This window comes from Protopterus annectens, chromosome 3.part0 (assembly GCF_019279795.1).
Source record: "Protopterus annectens isolate FY-2018-M chromosome 3.part0, PAN1.0, whole genome shotgun sequence".
Lineage (NCBI taxonomy): Eukaryota > Metazoa > Chordata > Ceratodontiformes > Protopteridae > Protopterus > Protopterus annectens.
The window spans coordinates 721,977,956-721,994,166 of record NC_056731.1 but is presented as its reverse complement, the minus strand read 5'-3'; the positions used below and the strand labels follow the sequence as shown (position 1 = coordinate 721,994,166).

Below are 16,211 nucleotides of genomic sequence, written 5' to 3'. Positions count from 1 at the left end.
CTTACATTGAAGAGTATTTACTTGAAGGTAGAATTACTAATGAGATATATAAATTTATCAAAGTAGAACATCCTAAGTTAGCTACAATGGTAGGCATTCCTAAGACCCATAAAGATACCAACGACCCCCCTCTGAGACCCATAGTATCGGGAAGTTATTCGAAAACTTTTAAAATGGGGAAATTTATTGATACAATTTTGAAAAATATTTATACCCTTATTCCACATATGGTTAAGGTCTCGTGGTGCTTCCTCTCTAAGTATCCTGTTTCACATGTTGAGAATATCAGCCCTATTTATGTAACTACTATAGATGTGATAGACCTGTTTTCATGTATTCCCAAAGAAGAAGGTCTAGAGGCTTTTACTAATAGTTTGACGAGACATACAGACTTAGAATGGGATACTATATGTTTAATATCTGAAATGATGTCTCTAGTCTTAGATAACAACTTCATTTATTTTGAAGGTGAGCTATTTAGACAAACTAAAGGGGTAGTGATGGGGGGAGCTTGTGCCCCCATTTACGCCAATCTGGTTATGCTAAACTGGGAGGATGAAGTGTTATTTAAGAGTCAATTTTTTTCCAAGGTAATTTATTATTCCAGATTTTTGGATGATTTATACATTTTATGGCAAGGAAGTGAAGAAGAACTACTAGATTTTATTGATTTTATAAACAATAGTAGTGGTTATTTGAAGTTTACGCATGCTATTGATAAAACAGGTTTGCCATATCTTGATACCCTTATAACACATGAAGAAGGGAAAGTGAGTTCTAAAATTTATAGGAAAACCACTTTTTCCAACAATTATTTGGATTATACTAGTTGTCATCCCCCTAAAGTCAAATATAATGTCTTTAAAGGACAATGTATAAGAGCTGCCAGAATGGTATCTGAGTTAGAAGATATGAAAAATGAACTTTTACAAATTAAGGAATTTTTTTCCCAAAGAGGGTACCCTGAATATATGATGGATGAGGTTGTGTCACACATAGTAGATCAGTGGGGTACAAAGTATAAACCATTACTAGGTTCAGGTGACATTCAAAATGTTCCTAATATGAATAATGAAGGAGTGGGTCCAAGATATCAAAGGGCTTGCATTATACCCTACAATGTTGGGGCTGACAAAATTAAACAAATAATTTTCAAATTTTGGTACTTGATTAGTAGCGACCAGTATTTGGTCAATATATTGGGTACCAAACCGAAATTTGTATATAGGATGGGACATAACATGAAAAAATTATTAGAACATCATACAGATGACAGCAGGAACAACATTTCCAATATAGGTAGTAGAAAGTGTGGTTTCTGCAATTATCGTAAATATATGTATTGTGACAAAAAAATTTTACTCCAGAATGGACACAAAAGCACAATTATATGTAAGAAAGGAAATTGCAACACTAAACAAGTTATTTATCTAGCTAAGTGTGACATATGTACGCCATTTTATGTGGGAAGGACTGAACGTAGTCTGAAAAAACGTATATATAACCATCTATACAGTATTAAGACCAGGGACACTACTAATGCCTTGTACAGACATGTTGCTTCATCTGGAACTGAACATACATTTAAATTTGCAATTTTAGAAGAAATTAGCAATAATCCTAGGGGTGGTGACTTTAGGGGTTTACTTGCATTTAGGGAATCATGGTGGCGATTATATTTGGACGCCACCAGTCCACAAGGACTAAATGACAGTATATCAACGAAAAGTTTATTGTTATAGTTTATTTATCAATTTCCTGACATTATTTATGTGGTTTAAGTCACTGTTTTACTGTTATTAAGTATTATTGTCTTAAATAAGATGATTAACATCTAGACATTCTTATTTGTTTACATTTGTTCATACATCATCAATCCCCTTCTATTACAATTCGTAGCACAACATAGCTATTTACATAACATGTCTTAGGACCTGGCTATGTTCAACAACTTCAATACACATATTGTTACATTTATATCTATTTTTACTACAATATTTTTACTACAATGTTTTTAACATAATTTTTAATAATTTTTAATATTTTTGTACATAAATCATTTATGTTGTTTTTAATCAATTTTAAAATGTATTGAATGTCGTTGACAACTTTGAACTTACACTGTTCATTACCATTAACAATTTTTTATATTACATATTTATACTTTCATTTTAGTATTTCATAACATTATACATTCTGTGTAATATTAGGTATAGGAGTTTTACTAAATTAGAATTAAATAGTTTATATACATTTTTCTTATATAGTATTAGTCTACTTACATCAATTATTACTTTATTATCTATTAGAGACATATACTTCATATAATTTTATATATTGTACATTTATAACCCTTAAGTAACAATTTGTAGTGTTCATATGTAGTTTTTTCACTAGAGTTACGACAATGTTAAGTGGGGACAATAACACTTTTGATCAATATTTTTTATTCATAATTTTTATAAACATTTTTTCATTTATACATTTTTTATATATATTATTACATTTTATGCTTATTGTCAACTTCGGTTGGCTAGTACAATGCATCGCATTTTCAATGAGTTTGTACACCCACTGACTAGTTAGTACATTATGGGAGTTATTAACTTTGTATCTGTTACAGTCAGGGGTGACACATTCTGACATTTATTAGATGCGGTTATTAGGTTTATACACCCTTAACTTTTATATTTTTCAATATATTTTTTCAATTTACATCAATATTACAATGAATTGCACATAGGTCATAATCTTTTAGCCATATTAAAAAGTTGTTGTTCATAGAGATGCAAAACAAGTGGGTATAGTGATTTAATGCGTAGTTTTGTACCTTTTTGGTGTTATACCTTTCAGGTGTTGTACCTTTAAGGTGTTATACATTTTTGGCGCCAATGAATTTATTTAAACTGGTTGGTCGTTTACATATTCAGTTCTGAAGACCAGTATCATTTGGTTGAAAGCGCTAAACTGTTCATCCATTTTGGCGTCTTTTTTGTTTGTCCTCCGGTGCTACGTACTTTTGATAAGTGGTGAATGTTCCGTACTTGAATATTTCATTCTCGTACAATTACAGCACTGGGAAGTCGTGTATGTCTGTAATTTTTGGTCTTTTGTATTTTGGCGTTATGTGGATTAAACATCGTATTTGAAGCATTTACGTGGTGGTTACTGGATTTACAACGCTCATTGGTGGATCCGAAGGTATTTTGGTGTATTGTATTACAACCCTTTTAACTCTGTAATTATATTAACTTCTTGCATGAATCAGAACAATATTTATGTTTTTTTTTTCCTAACTCTTGAGCAAAGAATCGAGAGTTATGGTTGCAACCATATCTCTGTTTTATAGTTTAAGGTCAAATATTTCAAGATGGCTGTAGTATAAGGGGCCTTTCAGAGCAGAGCAGTAATCCAATGAATTTATTTTGCTATTCATTTTTCAGAAAGTAATTTGAGTTTTTCAGCATGCTTTATGAAATAAATTGATTTTGGTATATGGAGTTGGAATGTTGTATTATAAATTGCACTTCACAATGTCATAGTTCTATTGCACTTAGTATTCATGTTTTGCCAGTCAGATCTAAGAACCTGTACTCTGGACATCACATGTTCATTTTTATCCAAATTAGCTATATCCTGATTAAATAATTATAATAGCATTGTACCTTTTTTTACTCCACATCCACTCCTGCAGACCCATTTGATTTATTCGCTAGAGAGTCCAACAAAGTCCTGCTGTAAGCCTTGTGGCATGTGGTCCCCCACTCCCTGAGGAAAGTAGTCTGCATAGACTCTTTTTATATGAGATTGCCACTCCTTCATCAGGACCCCTCATTCCCCACTCCCCCTAGGCAAAGTAGCCTGCATAGACTCTGTTTATGTGAGATTGCCACTCCTTCATCAGGACAAGAGCTGGGAGGTGGGCATTATATGTGTAACCAAGCCCGCCTCCTGTGCAGATGAAACACATCTGGAAAGTGGTCACCAGTCTACACCAAGAAATGAGCGCTCCTCATAGAATGAGTGAGTCAAAAAGTCTCTCATTCCTGTCCTTCCAGCCCAGCCTTTCCAGCAGCTGAACTACAAACTGAACACAGACTGGCTGGATCATATTCATGGCTCCATATCTCTCTGTCCACATCATGCAGTTTAAGATTGCATTTTTATGACTTTTGAGAGCTAGCAGATTTTAGTTGAAAGTCCAGTCTGTAACTTCCATGATAGTTTTTATGTTTTATTTTTTTTTTCCAAAATGCCACATTAAGTAGTTTTTTATCTGATACTTAGTTCTTTTAGATGTAACTACAGAGAAAAGTGTATAAAAATGGAATTTGGCCAGTATGAATGTGTTAGTAGCTCAGAATATCTTTCATCATTTCTTGTGGTGATTATAATCCAAAGATGTAGTTTCATGGATGCAGAATGTTCCGCTCCTGCAGCATCAAACTGTTGGATTTGATTAAATATATGTCAGAAAGTTTTCACTGGGCATGTCATTAATAGAAATCAAAGACTACAGCCATTTTCATTTGGTGTCCATGCCTACTTGTGATTCTGTCATGTTCTGTTAATGCAAGTTATGTCAATATGTCAATAACAGTTAAGCTTCACAGTTAAGCTTCATAGAGTATTAATGGAAGCCACTGTTGTGCACATGGATCAGTAAACATTATCCATTTACTCTCTTGGTTTAATCTCCAGTTCATTTCACGCTGTCTGTTGATTTTTTAATATTATGTCATAATCACACTTCCAGTAGTGGTATCTGACTGGCTGAATATCTTCTACACTTGTTGAAACCACCGTATTGTACTATTGTTTTAACCATATGAGATCTGACAACTAAACATCAGCAGCAGTGGCACAGAGATGTGAAACCCTGAGTATGACCCAGGTGACCAGAATTCAATTAGTATCTCAGCTGCTTAACAGAGATGCAGGGAGGATGAATGTGACTATCCAGGAATGAGGAAGCATACCTGGATAGACAGGAATGAGGAAGCATACCTGGTGGATGCCTATCAAGCCCTGGAGGATGGCAATGCTTGGAATAGATTGCAGGGCTGGGATATATGAAATGGTTATGAAAGCATGGCTATCTTAGAGCCTGAGATGGGCCTGTCCTCACACATGTCATACCTTACGGCTTGCCCAGCCTACAGTGAAATAACAGTCTTCTGGTTAAGAGGTAGGCTTAGAAAAGTGGTGCTTTCTGCTGGTAGATGTACTGCAAGGCTTGTTTCTGACTGATAACAATAGCCTCAGCCTAGGGGTGATTCAGTCGCCTGTCACCCTTCTTCCCATCAGGTCATATAAGGTAAGCAGCAAGGCTCATGGGGGAGCAGTCAAAGCAGTTGATGCTCAGCAGGATAGGCATGCAGAAGGATCTGTCAGCTATGATATAGTCTAAATAATCCATTATTAAGAACATTTACTCTCAAGTATATCTGCATTAACCGCAAAATTAGAAGAATTCTATCTTATTAAGTATTTACTTGTAGTATTTAGCTGATATATGCCATGAATAATTAGAGATAAAATGAAGACTTGAATTTAGCGGATCCATGGAAATGTTTATGTATTTATTTTTTCAAAGAGGCCAGTTCCAGGAAATTTTGTTATTCCATCTTGCATTCCCATGCATGCCATGTTTCATGAGAAAAATCATTCAGTTTCCTTTTACTTGGTGAGGAAGCAGGCTGCTTTGCATTATTTGATTCATTTAATTTTTTGGGAGTGATACTAGTTCGGTAATATTCAAGCTAGGGATTGCTGCCACTGTTTTGGAGGCAGTATTTGTCCCTGTTTTGCCAAGTGGCATGTCAGCTAGATAAATAAGTGCAGGTATTACTAATGATAACAAATCTACACACACACACACACACACACACACACACACACACACACTCCTTCCATCACTGCTAACCCTCTCCTGTGAGGCAGCAACTGCCAATAACAGACAGTTCATTCAAGTAAAAGTAAATAACACATCTAATAAACTAATACTGGTCTGCTAATGAGAGTGTCATCTTCCTGGTATTCAGCTGGAGCTAACTGGTTAAGAATTAACAAGTTCTAGTCAAGATACTGGTTTCACATTTTCATGGATTTATGATTCATTGGTGGTGGTGGGATATAAGCTACTAGAGTGTTAATAAACATAACACTATTTTGTAATGAAGTTTTAATTTGCATATAATCACAAAACAAAAAAGGGAAAATTGAGTTCCTGGAGCACAGAGCAGAAAGGAAGCCTCATTCCGACAACATCACAATTAATAAAATATTGATTAATAACTATGCTCTATTAATATTAAATGTATATTACAACAAATAAGCATACATGCTTACCAACTAAACATTATTAAAAAATATGAAAAGAAGCAAAAATAATCAATTTCCTGTAAGTAGATCTTCGTGTTAAACCACAACAGTCTCATTCTCAGTTTTCTTGATCAGCTCCAAAAAGCAAATTCTAAATAAAATACTTTGTTAATATCTCACTCCAGCTGCAGTAGTGAGTTAATTGTTTTCCATGAACAAGTAATCCCATGCCATAGTCAAGCCTCCCTAAATGATTGAGGTAGTTGGGACTCTCTTTTATAAAACAAGTTGTATAAGCTATATTCCTTCAAGAAACAATACATGTTAAGCGAAGCAGGCATACCTGTCAACTGTCCAGATTTGTGCAGAATGTCTATATTTTTGCTTTATATTTTTGGTCTATTCCTCATACAATTTGTGATTTTCTGCCATATCACTGGGGCCAACTCAGGATTGAAGTCACTACAAAATTATATACATTTGAGTTTTAGACTCCAAATCCTTCAGAAAATGCTTCTTAACACAAACCCTGTTATTCTGACATATTTCTAAGTTTAAAAGAGCAATATTTAAAATCTGTTCCTATTTTTGGGCTGTTATCCCCCCATTATGTCAAGCTTTGTCCAGATGTCTTGCACTAAGAGGTTGAGAGCTATAGAAGTAGGACTCTAAATATGTAGGCATGTACAATTTACTTTGCATTATATCCCAAGAAGCTAGTTAGGTAGATGCCCATCATGGTAGGTTTGTCTGTGTTTGCTTTTCACTTCCAGTAAATCATATTATAATGTATACCAAATGAGAAGGAATGACTGGAGTTTCTGTGATGCATATTTAGTTGGAAAATTTACCTGTGCAGTATATAAACTGCACAAAGGAAAATAGCACATCTACCAGTTTGATACACATTCCTACTATGACTATACTATAATTCTTACAAATATTTTGTGTAACATGATATCCATCTGCTTTATGAAATCTAACCCGGGTCTTTATTCTTAAACTAAATACAATGACACATTACAATCCCACTTCAAGAGAAATTTCTGTAAGATCTGTAAAATACTCATGGCCTAGGCACAAACCCATGCCATTCACCTGCCCCTAAGGGCCATATATGGGGTAAAATTGGATTATATTCGCTAGGCTTGTAAAGGCTGCTGAGCCCTTAGCCTAGTAATGTCCTATGAACCTGTAACAAGAAATTATTTAATACCCTAAAGACTTGCTGGTTTAAACATGTTTATATTAATTTTACTTCTGACCACCTGCAAATACAAATTCCTTAATATTGCTTCTGTTAAATACAGGTAAACTGCAGAAATACACTGATGATTTACACTGCTGGGGATGCTGGATCCAAGCTTGGATTAGCAAAATAGTATCTTAACCCTCCATCAAAATCTGTTAATATTTTGAAAAACAACACTTTCAATAGTTTCCATGATACAGTTTAAGAAAAGACACTGATGATTTACATTACCGGGGATGCTGGGTCCAAGCTTGGATTAGCAAAAAAAAGTATCTTAGCCGTGCAAATCAAAATCTGTAATATTTTGAAAAACAACACTTTCAATAGTTTCCATGATATAGTTTAGGAAAAGCAGTAGTCGGAAATTTAAGTTGACTGCATGAAAGTCTACCTGTAGAGTTAATAAAACAGTCCAACTTATACAAGGTAAATTCTTATAGCTATAGTCACATTTACATAATGACAACTTAATTTCTTGATCAGTAAGCATTATCGGTAAACATTTCAGTTGCAAACATACTAAATATAATTTCTTAAATATCAGAATTGTTACTTTTAAGGCCATTTAAACTGACAGTATCTGTCCTGAGGCTGTTGGTTAAGATGCCATATTTCATTACTTGCATAAAACTGCTCAATAAACTTTAGCTGCATTCAAAACCATTTCAAACCTCTCCCCAGCATCATTTTATTTTCAGCATTGTTGATGTCAGTAGGTGGCATATTTTGAATTCAGACAGTTTAGTCACCGATTAAATGAGCAGATAAGGCTGACTGATCACAAATGAAGCTTAACAGATGGGATACAGAAGTACACACTGCAAAAAATGATAAGGACTAAAATATTTATGGGTGCATCCTTTATGGCAAATGACACACAACCTTGTAAGCAAAGATGTACTTTTTGCCATGTGCGTATTTTATTGAAGTATTATACCTTTTAATGCTAATACTGTTGACAGCACTGTCTACTGCTGTAAAATAAAATTTTCATAAGGAAATACATAACACATGAATACCGTGCACATAAGATAAATGCAGCAAAAAAAACATAGCAAAACTGATTCAAATTTAGGCTTTAGATTAACATCTCAGCTTAAATATATCAGAAATCCACACTACAGACAGTATATGAGTGAATGCATAAGAAATGTTACCTGTTTTTGATGTGCTGTGGAGATCCAAGACATCTAAACTGCCCATTAACCATGATAGCAAGCCTTGAGCATAAAGCTTCACACTCTTCCATACTGTGAAATACAAAGCAACTTTTTAATTTGTGAAAAGTCTCATCTTCATGCATCATTATTAAAGCTGAATGGCATGCAGGGTGTATTAACAACCTAATCCAGGATATGCTCTGATGATTTGTTAGTATCCTGGGTGTGTTGTGAAGTATGAGGTAAAGCCAAATGTGTTAAAACATCATGGACAGTAACCTTAAATGTTAAACAGCAGAGTTAGTAGCTATACTGCTTGCAAGCTGTATGATGCCATATAAACAGCTTCCAGAAACTTGTGAATCTTTATTAAAACACATTTCAATATGCCATTTCCCTTGTAAGACTAGTATCTAAAGAACACCAGCTACATGCTGTTATAACCTAAACTACCAGCACTAAACATAAACTTTATTACTCAAAACGATGCAGTTAGTGTTACTGATTCACTTCACATTCAGGTGTATTCCAGTCCTTGTACATCAAGTATGCCTACTAAGGTTAAAATAATATGAAACATAAAATGTAAAATGTAAATGCAAATAAACTGGGCCTAAAAATTATATAGTCAGTTTTCATGGTCTAAAAAATTTTTTTTGTAAGTTCTTAAAACACGCCATAGTTTTTCATTCCTTAAATACTATAACCACGCATCCAGAGGTATGGGCCCTGATAGGCAAGCAAACATATGGCAAATGATTCAAACAAAAACAGCAGGAGTCCTATATTTATAGTGCATAAAATCTGAATCCAGCAATAATGAACAATTAATTAATTCAGGTCAGAAACGGCTAAATCATGCATAGCTGGAAAAAACAAATAAGATTTTAATTATGATTTAAAACTGACAGAGTCAACATAATCTCTGAAGCAAGGAAGTAATATTTTGCTAATAATGTGTATGAGTAAGTGACAAAGCTGTAGAGTTTTTCAACTCTATAGAGTAGCTATACTGTTGTCAGGAAGTCCAGGCTACAAGCATCACAAGAGTCAAGGCAAGAGGATACCAATGCATGAGAGATATGCTGAATTCTGATGCCATTTTTCATATAGCAAGATAATCTGACCATAATCAATGCCTAGCCCCTGAATATTAACTTCTCATCAAGGTTGATGGCAAAATTACAAACTATTTATGCAAACTCCAGGGTATCATCAACATAAGCCAGTACAAACAGTAAACAGGTTGTCAGTAGCACACAACACCACACTATATCTATCAGACCTACATATGGTAAGGCACTTAAAAATAACCTGACTAAATAACAAAGGACTCCTAAATTTAACCAAGAAACAAGTAACCTCAACCACCTCAGAAGTACACAACTTAAGCAACACCAACAAAGAAACATACGTCTTAGACTCGGTGTCTCAGTCAAATGCCGATAAGGCAAGACTCCACACAATACAACATCCTAGTCATAAGTGACTCCATAGTGAGACACACTGATACATTACTCTCCAAACTGAGTAAGGAGAGGGTCACCGTTAGCTGTTTATCGGGTACCAGGATTTAACACATCATGCATACATTAAGGAGGTTCATGGTCTGCACTCTTGTGGGAGGAGAGGCTGGACTCTGCCCTTCTGAGCTGGGAATTTCTGGTTAAAGGCTTATAGTGCCTGCATATTTGAACTGTTTCTTACTGAAATTGGTACACCTTGTTTGCTGTAGCATAGACTAGATCCAGGCCTGCTGAATCTAGCTTTGTTTGTATGCTTGTTATTTCCCTGAAACGCTAATTCCACCTAAAATGTGGCTTTTCAGTGCTTCTGTGGATCCCTAGTGATATCTGCATTGCTTACTGTACTTATTTCCTTGTTTCACTTGAAAGAAAGTTACTGTTTGTTGTTTTTGCATTTAAGTTACCTGTAACACATTGCATTTAAGTTACCTGGCACTTGCTCACTATAGCAATTATATAAGTCAGCACTAAAAAATTAAAAGCACTACACCCTCACAAACTCCCCTTGAGAAGCCTGTTCCCCATTGGCCCTTTTTTTCAATTAAAAAGGAATTCCCAATACTATTCTAGCATGTCCAAAGGTCAGTTGTCAATCTCCTCTCTGGTCCAGCTGGTGAATCTGGGAATCTTGAGGCAATGTTACAACTGCCTCATGTACACAGACAACCCTCTCCTCCTCCCAACAAATTCCAACACATGTGAGAGATGCAACCATATAGCCAAACTGGTGGCTAAGCCCTCTCAACTCACTACTGGTGTAACCAGTCAGGAGGAGAAGGAAACCACACTCACTACAATTCCAGTCTCACATAGACCTACCATGACAGCAAACCAAACACATAAACACACAAAAACATACTCGGAGGCTATAAATAAAAATTTGCCTAAGCAGCAGAGACCTCCAAAGCAGACACCCAAGCAACCGCTACCCCAAAACAAAACACATGTAACACATAGCTCACAAAGCCAGTGTGCTGAACAGTCACAGCCCTTAAGGCTAAACAACACACCTGATACACTTGTAATAGGTGACTATAGTCAGGCACACTGACGTCCCGCTCACCAGGCTGAACAAGGAGAAGGTCACGGTGAGCTGCCTGTTGGGCACTAGGATCCGCCACATAACACAAGCACTCAGGTCACTCCAAGACAAGTACAAATATGACTCAGTCATTGTCCATGCTGGTGTGAATGACCTGAGATGTACCTCCCTGGACTACATGAAAAGAGACATAGAGGAGCTCTCTGAGCATGTAGCCCAGGCCAGTATGATCCTGACCTTGAGTAGCATCTTACCCTCACCAAGAATGATGCCACAATATGAAGACAAAATGATCAATTTCAACAATTGGCTTAAGTATTGGTGTCATTCAAAGGGGATCCAATGCCTGTCAGCCTGGGATGACATGCTCGACAAGCCACGATGCTTCGCTAGGGACAGCTTGCACCTGTCACCCCTGGGCTTTCAGATATTGGCAAAGGCTCTTGCTACCCCCATAGTGCCTTTTTTAGGCAAGGCTCAAAAGACAAACCCACCTCCATAGGTATCACAAGGGATAAGAAAATTAGAGTAATGCTACTCAATGCCAGAAGTCTAAACCTCAAGATGCACGCACTCGAAACTCTCCTTAGCATGGAGAACATTGATATCTGTGCAGTAACAGAAACCTGGTACAAGGCTCCCGAGAGCACCCCAGTACTACCAGGTTATACCTCATACCATGCTTTTTGGCCCCAAAACTTGGACCGAACCACAAAAGGAGGGGAGTATCAATATTCGTCAAAGATACCCACACCTCCAGGTTGGTGGCACAGCACGAAATATCAGAGACTATCCATGTGCAACTAACAGTGGGTAAAACTGCCTTCCAGTTTATAGCCTGCTACAGACCACCCTCCCAAACCCAGGAACCCCACTCGGCCTTCCTGAGAACACTGGAAAATATGAAGGTCTCTCCAAACACCATTATATTGGGTGACTTCAACTACCCAAACATAGACTGGGAGCATTACTCTAGCTCCAACACCCTAGCCCAAAGGTTCCTAGAATTTATAAACTCAAATGCTATGGAACAACTTGTTACCACTCCCACAAGAGGGGAAAACATACTGGACCTGATCATCACCAACATGGGGACTCTATGCTCCAGACCAGAAGTGTATCCCTCACTGGTAAGATCAGACCATCAACCAATCTCACTGGATATTCATATCCCGACCCCACCCCTTGCCCAGAAAACCACAGTGAAAAACTTCTCTAAAGCAAATTTCACACTCCTCAAAACCAAGGTGGAATCCTTCAAAGCCCCCGGTCCTGTTGAAAATATGGCCCAGATCGCAGAATCCTTTATAAACGCATTTTATGAACAACTTCAAGAATGCATGGATCATGCAATCCCAAATAAAACCAACACCCAATCCTCCAAAGGCAGTTGTCCTGTCTGGTGGACCCCAGCCATAAACAAACTATACAACAGAAGGAGGAAGCTACATGATAGAGCAAAATCCCAAAAAGGCAAGGCATCTCTGGTCAGTATTAGCAAAAAACTATGGGCACTCATAAAATCATCTAAGGCCAGCTTTGAGAGAAAAACTGCACAGGACACTAAGGATAATCACAAGGCTTTCTTTAGTTATGTTAGGAACCTGGGTGGGAATTCCCAGATATGCTCAGAATTAGTCCAAAATGACAAAAAATACACCGAACCCACAGACATTGCCAACATCCTAGCTGACAGATTCAGTGCAAACCCCCCCCCTCCCTATCCAAAAGGGCAAATATCTATCCCAGCAGAGTGCTGCCCCCCTGACATCTCAGATGCTCAGGTAAGAGCTGCCCTCTCCAAAGCAAAAAACACAGCATCAATGGGACCAGACGGTGTCCCGGGCTGCGTGCTACATGAACTCCAAGAAGAGCTAAACCCAAACCTAAAACTACTGTTCAGTCTCAGCCTTACTACAGGATATGTACCCAAAGAGTGGCGTACAGCAAGAGTGGTTCCCTCTCCACAAAGGTGGTGCCTCAACGGATCCTGGAAACTATCGCCCCATAAGCCTGACTAGCTTGGTCTGCAAAGCTATGGAAAGGATCATCATGGACCTCATAAATAAAGATATTGGGGACCTACAGACACTGGATCCTACCCAGTTTGGCTTTGTTAAGGGCAGATCCTGCCTCTTAAGCCTAGTCAATTTCTTTGAAACAGTCACCAAGGGTATTGACCTCTCAAAAGCCTTCGATACAATACCCCACTCGGGCATTATAGATAAGCTCACCAGCTTAAATATAAACCCCTATGCCACTAGATGGGTTGCAAACTGGCTCAAGGACAGAACCCACATGGTTAGAATTGCTGGAGCCATGTCAGACTCCAAACCAGTTACAAGTGGCGTCCCACAAGGCTCAGTCCTGGGACCTCTCTTGTCCGGTATATATTTCTCGGAGGTACAGGCAAACATGGAAGGACTGTGGCTGACCAAGTTCGCAGATGACTGCAAACTGGGTGCCATAATAGACTCTCCAGCTGACACAAGCATCCTCCAAAGGGGCCTCATAGAAACAGACAACTGGTGCCAGAGCCATGGCCTCAAGCTAAACGCCAAAAAGTGTATAGTCATCCCCTTTGGCAAAAACAAAGTGCCCACACATTACCACATAGGTGGTAATCCATTACGTACAGAAGAAGTAATTAGGCACCTGGGGACCCAAGTTGATAGCAATCTCTCATTTGACAACCACGTGGCCAAAGTGGTTAGAAAAACATTTTATATAGCCCACCTAATCATGAAGGGATTCACATCTAGATCAGGGGAGGTCATCGTACCTCTTTACTCATCCCTCATCAGGCCCATAATTGAGTACAATGCCCCTTTTGGGATGTACATTACCAGACACCTGCAGCAACTGGAAAGACCCCAAAAGTACCTCACCAAGAGGATCAAAGGGCTCAAACAGATGCCATATGCTGCCCTGTTAATGAAACTCCAGCTCTACTCAGTGGCATACCGCCTGCTCAGAGGCGATCTGTGCCTGATGTATAAAGCCATGTCCAACCCGGAATTAATGGACATGCTGCACCTCAGAAAATCCAAATCCCATCGAGCTACGTGCTCAAGAGACTTGAACCTCAGCACTGAAATAAACAGGACATGCTGGAGGGACAGATTCATAACCCAGAGGCTCCCTTCACTCTGGAATAAAATCCAGTCCAGGTTAGGCAGAGTCCCTCATTAACTCTCTTCAAGAGGAATATTGATGAGTGGATGGGAGATCATAGGTTTACCCCGGGTATCACTTCTGTGTCACTGTTAGACAGAGGCACAGTATACTAACCTCAAAAAAGGGCATAGCAAAATTAATTTAAAATGGGTGGTAAAAGCCAAACACACTCTGGCTAGGCTTATAAATGCCCTAGGGCAAATAGCCTAGTATGAACCTATGAACCTATGAACCTATGAACCTATGCATGCACTCATATCCTCGCATCACAAGTACACATATGAAATAGTCATAGTACACGTAGGATTAAATGATGTGAGACATGCCTCCCAGGTCTATATGGAGAGAGAGATATGATGGAGCTCTCACAATATGTGATTAAGGTAGGTATAAACCTAGCAATGAGCAGCATTTTACCATCACTGAAAATGATGTCACAATATGAACAAAAGATTACTGACTTCAACAACTGGCTTAGCTTTTGGTGTCATTTAAGGGAGGTATACACACACACATATATATATATATATATATATATATATATATATATACACACACACACACACACACACACACACACACACACACACACACACACATATACACACACACACACACACACATATATATATATATATATATATATATATATATATATATATACACACACACACACACACACACACACACACACACACACACACACATACACACATACACACACACGTATATATATATATATATATATATATATATATATATAGAGAGGGAGAGAGAGAGAGGGAGAGTGAGAGAGAGGGAGATCTGAGAGGAGATTGCACATGGTCCTAGCAGCTTTGCCAAGGATGGCCTGCACATATCTCCCCAAGGGTTTCACATGTTGGCTAAAACTCTGTCAACTCATACAGTGCCATTTTTAGGCAATGTCAGTCTTCTAAAGCTTTCGGCTTAACAAAGCAGAACACAGATAATAGAAAAATAATGCTTCTCAATGCGAAACAACTCCATTCTCTAGAGGTGCTTCTTACCCTGGAATGCATTGATATATACATCATCATGGGAAATGTGGTCCAAGACGATTGATAGCACTTTATCTGTGTAGGGTTTCATACTATGTGTTCAGGTCCACCTAACTAATGAAGTCACTAAAGGTGGTAGCGTCTATTTATTCATAAAACAAACTCTCTCCTACAGGCCTGTGAGACAGGATAACAACCTGGAACACTTCCACTTTCAATTTATAAGAAATACACTTATCACATCATATCTAATTATAGGACTCTCTATATGCCCCCCTTGGCCCATACCTCCAACTAACTAGTATGCAGTCTCTATGCAATAGGTTAAACACCATTCTCCTAGGAGATTTCAAATACCTCTCTGTCAGTTGAGAGACTTTTATATCCCAAGCATTTATCCTCAGAGATTTCTGTACTTTATAAATACGAATTATCTGGAAGAAGTTATTCTGTACCCTAACTAGGGGAGGTAAAATCCTGGACTTGGTCCTCACCAGTATGGGACAACTCTATTCTCCACCAGTTGTAGCTTCATCCCTAGTGAAACTGGACCACAGATCAGTCATATTCTACACAAGAGTGAAAGCAGATGCATCTTCAAATACCTCAGTATTTATATATATGAGGCATAGGTCATAAATAAACCCCCCTAACTAGAAGATGGAAGAACTTTGCCCCCACCAGGATGCTTTAGGGTCGTTTCTTGCCACC

At 37.9% G+C, this 16,211-nt stretch overlaps 1 protein-coding gene across 1 annotated transcript in view; it reads right to left on the bottom strand.

Moving 5' to 3' along the window:
• Window positions 1–16,211, bottom strand: part of LOC122796911 (ATP-binding cassette sub-family A member 13-like) — a 3,979,956-nt gene that overhangs the window by 279,812 nt on the left and 3,683,933 nt on the right. Inside the window, exon 37 of the mRNA XM_044065669.1 lies at window positions 8,734–8,826. Within this exon, the coding sequence (XP_043921604.1) occupies window positions 8,734–8,826 (93 nt within the window). The remainder of the gene's footprint in view (window positions 1–8,733; window positions 8,827–16,211) is intronic.